The sequence below is a fragment of the Peromyscus maniculatus genome, chromosome 7 (genome assembly GCF_049852395.1).
Source record: "Peromyscus maniculatus bairdii isolate BWxNUB_F1_BW_parent chromosome 7, HU_Pman_BW_mat_3.1, whole genome shotgun sequence".
Taxonomy (NCBI): Eukaryota; Metazoa; Chordata; class Mammalia; order Rodentia; family Cricetidae; genus Peromyscus; species Peromyscus maniculatus.
The window spans coordinates 101,927,430-101,939,519 of record NC_134858.1 but is presented as its reverse complement, the minus strand read 5'-3'; the positions used below and the strand labels follow the sequence as shown (position 1 = coordinate 101,939,519).

Sequence of the window (12,090 nt, the reverse complement as noted above, 5' to 3'; positions counted from 1 at the left end):
GCAGACCTACTCACGTTGGAAAAGAAAAAACAGATCACACAAACTAACCAGTGCAAGGCCAGCAGCCCACACCAGGCCTGGACCGAGCCCTTACACTCTCCTCCCATGCACACACCCAGGTCTCTCATGCTGTCAAAAGTGCTTCTCCCTTCTCCCCTTTCTTCACAGCATCTCTTTTCTCTTTATCACTTCTCTCTCTGTAGAGGCACAAACCCCGTCTGTCTTCTTATTTTCAGCTGCTCCCAGGTGCCCAGCCTGTCATAGGTGCCCAGTACACACTTCTTTACTGAATGGATGTTGCTTCACTACAATCCATGAACTTCTTCAATGTAACCCCTTATAGCAAGAGGAGAAAAAGCAAAGGTAGTATTTATGTGGCTTGAAATGACAGACCAAAGATCATAACCATGTCTATTTGGGGAGACTGCCATTCTCAAATTCTCAAAGCATCCACATTCAAAATAACAAAAGTTGAAGGTCACCACCTTAGCAAAAGGCATGATGTAATTTTTGCTCCCTATCTCCAGGCCCTTACTGCCTGTTCCCTCTGGCCTCATTTTACTCCTGTAGATGTGTGTGCATACCCTCAGGCATATTTTAGCTCTAGATGTCTATGAGGTTCGGCTCTAAGGGCAGTGAGAGGATGGAGGAAAGTCCGACCACCAGGAGACAGGACTTGCTGATGTCCTTTCATACTCCACCTTTTCAGCAGGAAAGATGTGCTGTTTCATGAACTGCTTCACCTTGGTAAGAACTTCCTGGCCTCTCCTGGTCTGTGCAAACAACTGGTTTTTAGGGTCATCCTGTGGCAGTACAGTACTAAAAGTTCTTGACAAAAGGAAAAAAAAAAAGGAGGTTACAAAGATGTCCAGAGTCATTATTATATATTTCTGAAAACAAGGCAAAGTCTCCCTAGCTAACCAAAACTGTCCTCAGGAGGAGTTGCCATATCTGGGAGGTTTGGGCTTACTGTTGGTGAATTCTGCTTCATTAGCTGTCTGCAGCTCGAGGGAGCAAACCCAGAGCCTTGCACATGCCAGGCAGCTGCTGTACTGTTGAGCTACAACCTTAGCCCCATGGGCTTTTTTTGTTTTGCTTACAGTATGGAGTAAATGTAGAATTGCTTTATTCTGAACACTAAGCGTGAATGCTACTCGGGAAAACACAAGCCTCGTATGGCCTCAATCAATGCTTGCTTTGGTGACGTCAGCTGTCACAACCACAAAGGAACAAGGATGGTGTGCACAAATCTGACCACTATTCTTCACACTTTTTTCACAGATACCACTGCAGGGCATTTTAAAGATGACCTTAAAAGAAAATAAATAAATAAATACAACGGGCCCTTGTTCTGTTGGAAAAATTACACAGAGCATTCTAGAAATGCGTTGTGAAAAACAACTGTCCCAACATTGTGTCGGGGGGAGGTGGGGCTTAGGAAATGGTCCTGAGGTGGCATTCAACACACATTATAGAGAGACGGGGTGAGACTGGAAAAGTGCTAGACTCCTCAGAAATGCTGCCCGTATAGAGAGAGACAGAGTTTCAAAGACACTTGCAAAATGTTAAAGAAAAAGCAGTATTGCTAAGTTAATAAATAATCTAATATTTAAATAGGTACGTGTAAGTAATAAATATTATAGGGAAACATGTTGATCTATATACTTAAAAGGTTATAGATTCAAGTTGGCAAAGAATACATTTAATCATAAATATGAGTATTTTCTTTACATTTTAGGTCAACTTATTTTTAGGGATACAGTGATTTATTAGAAGACTATCCTGACTGGCAATTAGCAGCTCTAGTCTGGGCAGTGATATAATTTTCCATTTTAGTAGAGTTTTAATCTTATCATACCCAATAATTATTTTAGTACAGAGTGAAGAGCCCAGGCTGTCTCCTGGGTTTCTGAGAACTTATGAGACCTAAGTAAGAGAGGCTGTAAACTGAGTTACCCAAAGACTTCGCTCTCCTTACCTTTTAGAGAGTTGTAATCCAGTTTCTGCCAGGGGCTGAACAGTATTGGCCATCAGAAAGCTATCCGCAGATGAATTATTTCCCAAGAGGTATCTTCTATAGACTCCCTACAAGTAAATTAACATGGGAAAATTAAAAATCTATTGTCTTTCCAGTTTGTCATCCATGTGGGGAACTAAATTCACTGAGGCCAAAGATGTCAATCAGACCGTTGAGGCTGGAAACTTACAAGCAGAGGTAATCATGTGCCTCTGAGTTAGAGTCACACTCATATCATGTAGTTGTGACACTCTAATCTAGGCAGAGGTGTAACTGATCACTCAAACCAAATTGAAAATGACCCCAGCCACTGCCAAAACAGCCAACCTGTAAGCCACGCCATCTGTAATGATGACTGCTTTCCTTTCAGAGCTATCAAAATGAATCAAACGCTAAAACCCAGGAGAAGGCAATGAGACGTTTAGTATCATTTTTGGCCCCCAATTTGGGTAAAACTGTCTCATTGAGCAGTGTTAGCTGAATGCCAATCAGCTTTTTCACAATTCTCCATTTCTGTACTTCTGACATAATACACCCCCTCCCCCATGTGACGGCTCGTCTTCATTGTCAGTTTGCCTGGGTTTAGAGTTGCCATGGGAACACACTTTCTGGGAAAGAGGTGAGTGCCATGGGTGCTTTCCAGACTAAAATATGGGAGAAGACTTTTCAGCCTTCAGCACAGGCCTTTAGCTTGCTTTTCCACCAGGCACTCACAATGCTCCTTTCTCCCACCTCTTCCTACTTTGTCATTATGTGTCTTCTCTCACTGTCCTTGTTTGTTATACAAAACAATCATAACACATGTGATCCTCAAATTTTCTTCCTGTTCAAGTCTTTTTTGTAAATTCTAAATTTACATGTTACTCATCTCTGACTCTTGTCTTTTGGAAGAGCACAGTGGCCCTAAGAACCCAAATAAAAAGGTTTGAACCAGAAAACATTGTGTTGTGTTTGTTTTTGCTCTTTTGGCTCTTTTGAGGGGCCCCACCATCCAGCTCCCAAATAAATACACGGATGCTTATTCTTACTTATAAAATGCCCAGCCTTAGCTTGGCTTGTTTCTTGTCAGCTTTCCTTAACTTACATTATCCCGTCTATCTTTTGCCTCTGGGCTTTTCCTTTTCTATTCCCGTACACCTTTCTTTGTTTCTTACTCCATGGCTTGCTATGTAGCTGGGCCCTGGGTCATCGTGGTTGTCGTCGTCGTCGTCGTCGTCGTCCTCCTCCTCCTCCTCCTCCTCCTCCTCCTTCTCTCTCTCTCTCTCTCTCTCTCTCTCTCTCTCTCTCTCTCTCTCTCTCTCTCTCTCTCTCCCTCCCTCCCTCCCTCCCTCCCTCCTGGATTTCTCCTTCTCTTTTTATTCTCTCTGCCTGTCAGCCCCGCCTATCCTTTCTCCTGCCTTGCCATTGACTATTCAGCTCTTTATTAGAACACCAGGTGTTTTAGACAGGCACAGTAACACAGCTTCATAGAGTTAAACAAATACAACATAAACAAAAGTAACACCTCTTAAAATAATATTCCCCAACATCGTTCATAGTGCATCAGTAAAAAATGATGAAGCTCTTGCTTAAAATCATTACCTGTGCTATTCCAGCCAACTTAAAAAAAGAAAGGGCCATAAAGAAATTCCAGTTAGGAAGATTAGGATCAATTTCCCTGCGACGGCAATATATCGAAATCAGTTCCTCCATCAACGGTATTCCTATAAAAACAGCACACAGCATAAACTTCAATAAAAATGCCACATTGGACATTTCAGAATGGCATAATATTGCACAGAAGATACAATATGGCATGCAGTGCAAACCCAGTCATCATTAAGCCTGTTCTAAACATTGATTCCCTAAAAAATATATGCAAAAAATTGTGTATTGCCAAAGATTATAAACAGTGAAATGCTAAGTTCAGAAAACCAGTGAGATGAGTTAGAAACGTTTTTAAGGAACAAAATCCTCATAAAACTGCCAGAAAGTTATGTTCTTCGGCTCCAACAGTAATAAAGAGGAGTTTATATGAAAGGCAGTTTGGGTAGCTGCTCCTCTGTACCTGTGTTCTCCTGAATGGGAGAGCCTCCGTTTAACATGGGCAGTGTCCTGGGCCAAAAGTAAAACAAGGACAGGTGGGCTAAGTCCGACAAAGGGTGGCCGAGGGTCGAAAGCTCCCAGTCCAGCACTGCTATAACGCGACTCTGCAACAAGATGCACACAAGCCTTTGACACAGTGAAATGAAATCAAATGGAGTAAGGAAGCAGGGGACACAGTACATCCAACAATGGTATTTCATCAGAATGCAACATGAGGTCATAGTTGGTAGTCCTTTCCCACAGTGGCACATCTCATGGAAACCAACCAGCCTCAATTGTCTAGAGTCAGCGTCTCTGGTTCTACCGAGGGCTGCTAATCCTTCTGCACTCCGCCCTGACATCTCTGCTAACAGACAGATGCAAACACAGCTCATACTTCTCAACCAGAGGAGCTGTGGTAAAGCAGAAATTCTAATGATTAATTGTGAGAATTAATGTATAAGCAAGCATATGGTGATGAATCTAACTATGTAATAAGTATACCATTACAGCAATAATATTTTAAAGTTATATAAACTTATCAAGAGAGAGCTGACTCCCTCAAATTGTCCACACACAACGCAGCATGTGTGTGCCCTGAGTTCACCACACACAAGATAAGCAAATATATTTTTAAAAAAAGTTAAAGGTTGCCAAATAATCTTCAGAGTTGAAATGATATGCACTAAGCTAACAGCAATGGTTTACTTAAAGGGACTAAGGTTGGCTGAGGGGTGGTAGTGCACACCTTTAATCCCAGCACTTGAGAGGTAGAGGAAGGTGGGATCTCTGTGAGTTCAAGTCTAGCCTGGGCTACAGATCGAGTTCCAGGACAGCTAGAGCTGTTAGAGAAATCCTGTCTCCAAATAAATAAATAAATAAATAAATAAATAAATAAATAAATGAGGGGGGACTAAGGTTGAGGGTGAAGTGTGGGAGCCCAAAAAGATTCCAACTTATGGGTTAACTCAAGGTCAGAGAGGCAGAGTTTATGTTGCTCTCCAAGGCTGCATAATAGGGTGCAGGGGCATGGTTACCAGGTGTTTTATATTTCAAGGCCTAGTCACAAGATGCTTTGCCGTGGGGCATGGTTGTCGGGTGTTTTGAAGGGTCTACAATTGGTAGTACGTTGTGCTTTGATTTTGAAAGGGGGAGGTCTTTTGCCTCATCCCTTGCTAGTGTATAAAAATCCCATTAGCAATAAACTCCAGGGTGCTGGGCATTGACCCAGAGTACTCCCGAAGCTATCCTGTGTCTCTTTCTCTCTGTCTACGTCTATATTTCTTCCTATTATTTCTCAATTCCTCACTCCCCTCTTCAAGGGACCCTTTGATAGGTCAGGGCTGAACCCCAACCCTGAACCCCGACAGTGAAGTGCAGAGAGTGACACCTCAATTAAGAGAATTCTATACAGAGGCATGACAGCATGGAGCTTGCATTCTGAAAGGGTCACTCCACACGCTATGTTATGACTGACTGAGGGGATTGTAACAATGACTGAGGCAAATGATCCATTGCCAGATGAAAGCAATGTGAGTCAGGATGTCCCAAGCCTCCCACCACCTCTGCGTGTGGTTTGACTCCCTTGATTCTTTTGAAAAGCTAAGACATAGTATTGTAGAGTTGTGGCTATTTTTGTGGGTTCTGAACCACACAGATCTATATTCAAATCAGAGCCTAGGTTACAGAGTAAATGATACTGTCTCAAAAAAAAAAAAAGGAAAGAAAGGAAAGGGAAACACAGGTTATTGGTCATTAATGTGCTTGTCCAGGTCTAGGTTCAATCTAGAGGCACTGAAAAAAAAAGTCTTATTAAGATATAAACTTATAGCCCAAGTAATATTATGCAGCAAAAATAAATTAAAGCCGGGCGGTGGTGGCGCACGCCTTTAATCCCAGCACTCGGGAGGCAGAGCCAGGTGGATCTCTGTGAGTTCGAGGCCAGCCTGGACTACCAAGGGAGTCCCAGGAAAGGCGCAAAGCTACACACAGAAACCCTGTCTCGAAAAACCAAAAAAAAAAAAAAAAAAAAAAATAAATAAATAAATAAATTAAAAGTTTAAATACTAAGTATCCTATACTTAGGACACAACCTAATTCTCACACATACCTTCAGTCTAAATATTTGATTTAACTAAATACTAAAGACAGTTTTGAAATAACAGATTGTGGCCATTGAACCTGCTGGGTAAAATGTCAAATGAAGTCATTCAGGAATCATGGAGCCTGAAGAAGGAGCAATCAAATCTGCAGCATCTCACAGGAGGTAGAAAGAGCTACAGGAAGGGGTTGGAGAGATGGCTCAGCAGTTAAGAGCACTAGCAGCCCTTCCAGAGGACCCAGGTTCAGTTTCCTGCACCCACATGGCAGACCACAACTATCTGTATCTCTAGTCCCAGGGAATTCCACACCATTTTTTGACCTCCGTGGGTACCAGGTAAAGATGTGGTATATAGACATATGTTGTGGAATATTATTTTAACTGGGCAAAGATGTGTTACATTTGTTTATGCTGCAGAATATTACTTTAACCATGTAAAGACGTGTTACATTTTTGTTTATCCTGCATTTGCTTAATGCTGTAAAGATGTGTGTTTAATTATGTAAAGATGTGTTGCATCTGTTTCACCTTGCCTAAACTACCTGATTGGTCTAATAAAAGGCTGAATGGCCAACAGCTAGGCAGGAGTAAAGATAGGCAGGGCTGGTGGGCAGACAGAATAAATTGGAGGAGAAATTTAGGCCTGAGAGGGAAAAACAAGAAAAGAAGGAAGAGAGAATGAGGGACACCCCTTGGGCAAGAAGCTAGCCACCCAGACATAGAGGAGCAACGAAAGTAAGATATACAGAGGTCAGAAAGGTAGTAAGCCCAGAGGCAAGAGGCAGATAAAGAGAAACAGTTAATTTAAGGTAAAAGAGCTAGCCAGAAATGTGCTTAAGCTAGGTTGAGTTTTCAAAACTAATAACAAGTCTCTGTGTCATGATTAGGAGAGCTGGCTGGTGGTCCAAAAGAAAAAGCCTGGTATAGATATACTTTTGGACAAAACACTCAGACATATTTAAAAAAAGAAAGAAAGAAGGGACAGGTGGTGGTGGTGCACACCTTTAATCTCAGTGCTTAGGAGGAAGAAGCAGGTGGATGTCTGTGAATTTGAGGCCAGCCTGGTTTATAGAGTGAGTTCCACGAAAGCCATGGCTACCCAGAGAAACCCTGTCTCAACAAACAAACAAACAAACAAACAAACAAACAGTAAATAAAACTAAAAAAGAAAGTGTGGTGGGTTGAAAGAAAATGGCCCGAAAGAAAATGGCCCCCAAAGGGAGCGGCACTATTAGGGAGTGTGGCCTTGTTGGAGGAAGTGTGTCACTGTGGGAGCGGGCTTTGAGGTCTCTTTTGCTCAAGCTCCCCTCAGTGTGACTTTCAATTGACTTCCTGTTGCCTGTAAGATGTAACACTCTCAGCTCCAACACCACGTCTGTATGCACACCGCCATGCTCCCTGTCATGATGAAAATGGACTGAATCTCTGAAACTGTACGCAAGCCACCCCAACTAAATGTTTTCTTTATAAGAGTTGTCATGGTCATGGTGTCTCTTCACAGCAATAAAAACCCTAACTAAGAAGAAAGACTGAAAGAAATAATAGAAGCTGTGTGAACCTATAATCCCAGTACTCAGGAGGCTGAGGCAGGAGGATGGTGAGCTTTGTTGTGGGATAATCTTTTTGTACACTATGAAGATGTCTCTGCCAAGGCACCTTCTGATTGGTTTAATAAAGAGCGGAAGGGTCAATAGCTGGGAGAGGATAGGCGGGACTTCTGGGTAGAGAGAAGAACTGGAGGGTGGGGGAGAACCTGAGAGGCACGGAATTCACCAACGAGACACAGAGGGAGTCAGATGTACAGTATGGAGTAAAAGTAAAGAGCCACGTGGCAGAACATAAATTAATAGAAATGGGTTAAATTAAGTTGTAAGAGCTAGTTGGGAACAAACCTAGGCTAAGGTCAAGCTTTTATAATTAATAAAAAGTCTCCGTGTCATTATTTGGGAGCTGGCAGTCCAAAGAAAGTCCAACTAGAGTTTGAGGCTAGTTTGGGCTACATTTCAATGTCCTGTCTTTAACAAAAAAAAAAAAAAAAAAAAAAAAAAAAAGAAATAAAAGAGTACAGAGTATGGTATGCATGATAACAGGGCGTTTCAGTTTCAGATGACCAACTGATCGGTTACATGAGAGGCTGCAGGGGCCGGGGGTCCATGCAGCATTGAAGTTTGACGGTCTAATGTGGAAATCAGACTTCCACTGTCACGAACTGACAGCATGTCTGTGAGCCCTCAGAGCCACAGGTTTACCCCCAGTGGCTGGCATTACTAGTTAGAGTCACAAGCCTTCCTGATGGGATCAGCCTTCATAGAAGAAAAGGACATCCTCTAGATCGTCCCCACCCACCCCTGCGCAATGTGAGGACAGGGACAGGGAAGAAGGCCAAGTGCAAACCCAGGGGATGCTGCGTCTTATCCTGGGCTCCTCAGCTCAGAACTGTGAGAAATGCTTGTTTGCTGTGATATAAGGACCCAAATTGTTTCTGTTTCTCTCTGCTCTGGATTTTCTCAACTGCCTCTGGATATTTCCTCTCTCTTATTCACAACAGAAACCCTTCCCTAAGAATGGAGAAGTCAAGTTGGCAGTTTCTTTACTGTGCCTCCTTGCACAAAGTAACCAGAGTGCGTGGCTGAGGAATGTCCTTTTTCTGACCTACCCCACACATTCCTGGAAGGTTTCTCACCAAAACTGTTTCTGTTTTATGTCCTAACCATCATATTCTAATGACCAAAACAAAAATTACTGTGTTTTTTTTTTTAAACTTCAACCTTACAGAACAATCACAGTTCAATTAAAGATCTTTTCTAATTCCCTCTCCAATTCCAAAATTTTTAGTGCATGTGCTGGGTGGGTTGTCTGGGAAGACAGAACCTCAGCCGAGAAAGTCTCCATCAGACTGGCCTGGAGGCAAGCCTTGCGGGGTGGGGCCTCCTGATTAATGACTAATGTGGGAGGGCCCAGCCCTCTGGGAGCAGTGCCGCCCCAGGGCAGGTAGGTGGTCCAGGGTTGCACGCGAAAGCAGGTCTTTCCCTCAGTGATGGGCAAGGGTCAGAAGGCGTGAGCCGAATAACCCTTTCCTCCCCATGTTGCCTTCGGTCAGAATTTATCATCCCATTACAAAACAATTTAGGACGTGCATATTATGAGACGCAAATGTTCCTTAAGTTTCCACGAAGAATAGGGCTTGGCAGGCACTCACAGAAAGGTAAGATGGAAGCAGAGGAGGAGGAAGTGGGAGGGGAAAGGAGGGGTGTGGGGGCTGAAAGAAGCAGGCATCAGCTGTGTATCGGGCCCAGTGAGTTGAGACCTATGTTACGGAATGTGGGGGACAGGCGGAGGCTCTCTGGACCTCTCTATATTACCCTTCTGTTTCCTTCCATTTTAACCCACCCCCACCGGACAGGGTTTCTCTGTCTAACAGCGCTGGCAGGCAGTCCTGGAACTTGCTTTGTAGACCAGGCTGGCCTCGAACTCACTGAGATCCGCCTGCCTCTACCTCCTGAGTGCTGAGATTAAAGGCGCTGTGTCAACACACCTGGCTTTAAAATTCTTTTAAAAAAATACTTTAGGGCCGGGCGTGGTGGCGCACGCCTTTAATCCCAGCACTCGGGAGGCAGAGGCAGGCGGATCTCTGTGAGTTCGAGGCCAGCCTGGGCTACCAAGTGAGCTCCAGGAAAGGCGCAAAGCTACACAGAGAAACCCTGTCTCGAAAAAAACCAAAAAAAAAAAAAAAAAAAAAAAAACTTTAAATTTTTATTTTATTTATATGTGTGTGTTGCCTGCATTTAAATGCCATCACATACAGGAAGTACCTGAAGAAGCCAGAAGGGGGCGCTGGCGAGCAGCCAGTGCTGTTAACTGCGGAACTCTCTCTCCCATCCCCAGGTTTTTATTTTTAACTCTTCGTGCTGGTTCACTCAGGATCGCTCCTTTTATACCTAGTCGTACAGTTCGCTCGACTAATATATCGGCACGTGGGGCTAGATTGTTCTCTTGCTTTTTCTCAATTATTTTTTTCTCTCCATCTGTGTTTTACGCTCATTAGGGGATGTATTTCCTTCCTGATGAATGTCTCAGAGCACAGAGTTGGTAACAAGTGAATGCTTGTTGACGTGAATTCTGACGCCACGTTACTTCCACGAATTAGTTAATAATATTTACTAGTGGCAGAAGTTGACTGAATTCAACATAACTATTAATTATTTGATAGAAAATATTTTTATTACTATATAACCTGAAAACATTAAAGATAATGATACATGCAACAAATTAGGATTGCAGATGAATAGGTAAAATCTGTATCTACTGCTTTCTTTTTTAAAAAGCAAGATTTATTTTTTATATTTATTTATTGAAGAGTGTGTGTGTGTGTGTGTGTGTGTGTGTGTATATGTGTCTTGTGTACAGGGCCCACAGATGCCAGAAGGTGTTGGCTCCCTTGGAACTGGAATTATAGATGGTTGGTGGCTTCCCTAGGTGGGTGGTGGGAACTGAACTCAGGACCTCTGGGGGAGCAGTGAGCTCAGGAATCACAATCCATCCCCCCAGACCTCCTTGCTTTCTCTTTACACACAATCCTTTCCCAGATACTTTGATACATTGCTTGTCTGAAGATAGATGATGCCCGTTTTGGTGTTTTCACTGGGTTTAAAATCAGAGATTAACTACACAAGCAGGAAAACAATCCAGTAGTTCCCATAGTTGACTGTCAGATTTAGTATGTTAGGACTAACTCTAAAATTTAACTATCTTAGTCAACAACATATAACCTGTAAGGATCAAGGTTTGACTTCTTCCTGTTTCTTACTTGCCTTAAATGAAAACTAAAAGTACCCAGAGTTACAGAACACAGAGGACTCTGGCATATTGAAAGGCAGGCTCTAAAATATCAATACATCAAATCACATATATTAAAGACAGATCAGACTCTGCTGTTTTAAGGTATAAACTGTTATAATTTTCCAGGGCACAAATTAGCATTGCTCTATTTCTTAAGCATAAAGTGGGAAGCTGGCAAAGTTAAATTCAGAAATTAGTGCCATTGACAAAAAGTTTTACACACACACACACACATACACATGCACGCACGCACGCACGCACGCACGCACGCATGCGCGCACACTGTACTTCTGATGGTTAGACAATGGTTTTCTGACTTTAACGTGGCACAGGGACCATTTATACTCAGTATAAACCACACTTTGAAATTTCATCTTTCCTGCTAGCAATCTGAGGCACTGTGCTCTCTCGTCATGCTTGGCAGTCGGGCAGACACACCATTACTCGGGTAAGCAACTCACATTCTAGAGTGGACTGTGCTGCTAAACTTAATGCCCTAGGTATCCTAACTGTATCTTCAAATTATGCTACTTCAGCTTATACCAGCTACCAGGCTATAACCCTACTGTACGATGGGGCTGTGCAGCCACACCCAACACCCAAGCTGGCTTTTCTAGGAAAACTTTACTGACCTGCTGGTAAATGTGCTTACATGTGTTTATAAAATTCAGTTGATGCAGTTCTATGTTTAATTATGCCCATCATGCTATATATAGTATTTTCTATTTCTATATTTCTATATATACTATTTATATAGTATTTTTCCCTGCACTCTTTCTAAAGGGGAGAGAGGAAGTAAGAAGTCCCAGCACATGAGCAATGCAAGTCCTACAAACACTTAACACCAGGAGGATTAATCAGCTAAGGAAATCCTCCTCTAGGAAGTAAGACTCACGGAACTATAAATCTTCACTTGTTTGGGTTCTATCCAAAGAAGCACTCTGTGTATTTACACAGGGAAAGGTTAGGTTAATCTCATGTAACGCTTGGGTGGAAGCCTCAAGGGGGCTTCTGGGATTCCTCCCTGAGCTTATACTAAACAAATGACAGATTCTCATGACACGGGAAA

At 42.7% G+C, this 12,090-nt stretch overlaps 1 protein-coding gene across 1 annotated transcript in view; it reads right to left on the bottom strand.

The window, feature by feature from the left end:
* Acad11 (acyl-CoA dehydrogenase family member 11) overlaps positions 1–12,090 on the bottom strand; it is a 72,880-nt gene that overhangs the window by 48,085 nt on the left and 12,705 nt on the right. Inside the window, exons 6-9 of the mRNA XM_076576941.1 lie at positions 4,065–4,206; positions 3,599–3,720; positions 1,979–2,085; positions 702–828 (exon numbers count right to left, since the gene is read on the bottom strand). Of these exons, the coding sequence (XP_076433056.1) occupies positions 702–828; positions 1,979–2,085; positions 3,599–3,720; positions 4,065–4,206 (498 nt within the window). The remainder of the gene's footprint in view (positions 1–701; positions 829–1,978; positions 2,086–3,598; positions 3,721–4,064; positions 4,207–12,090) is intronic.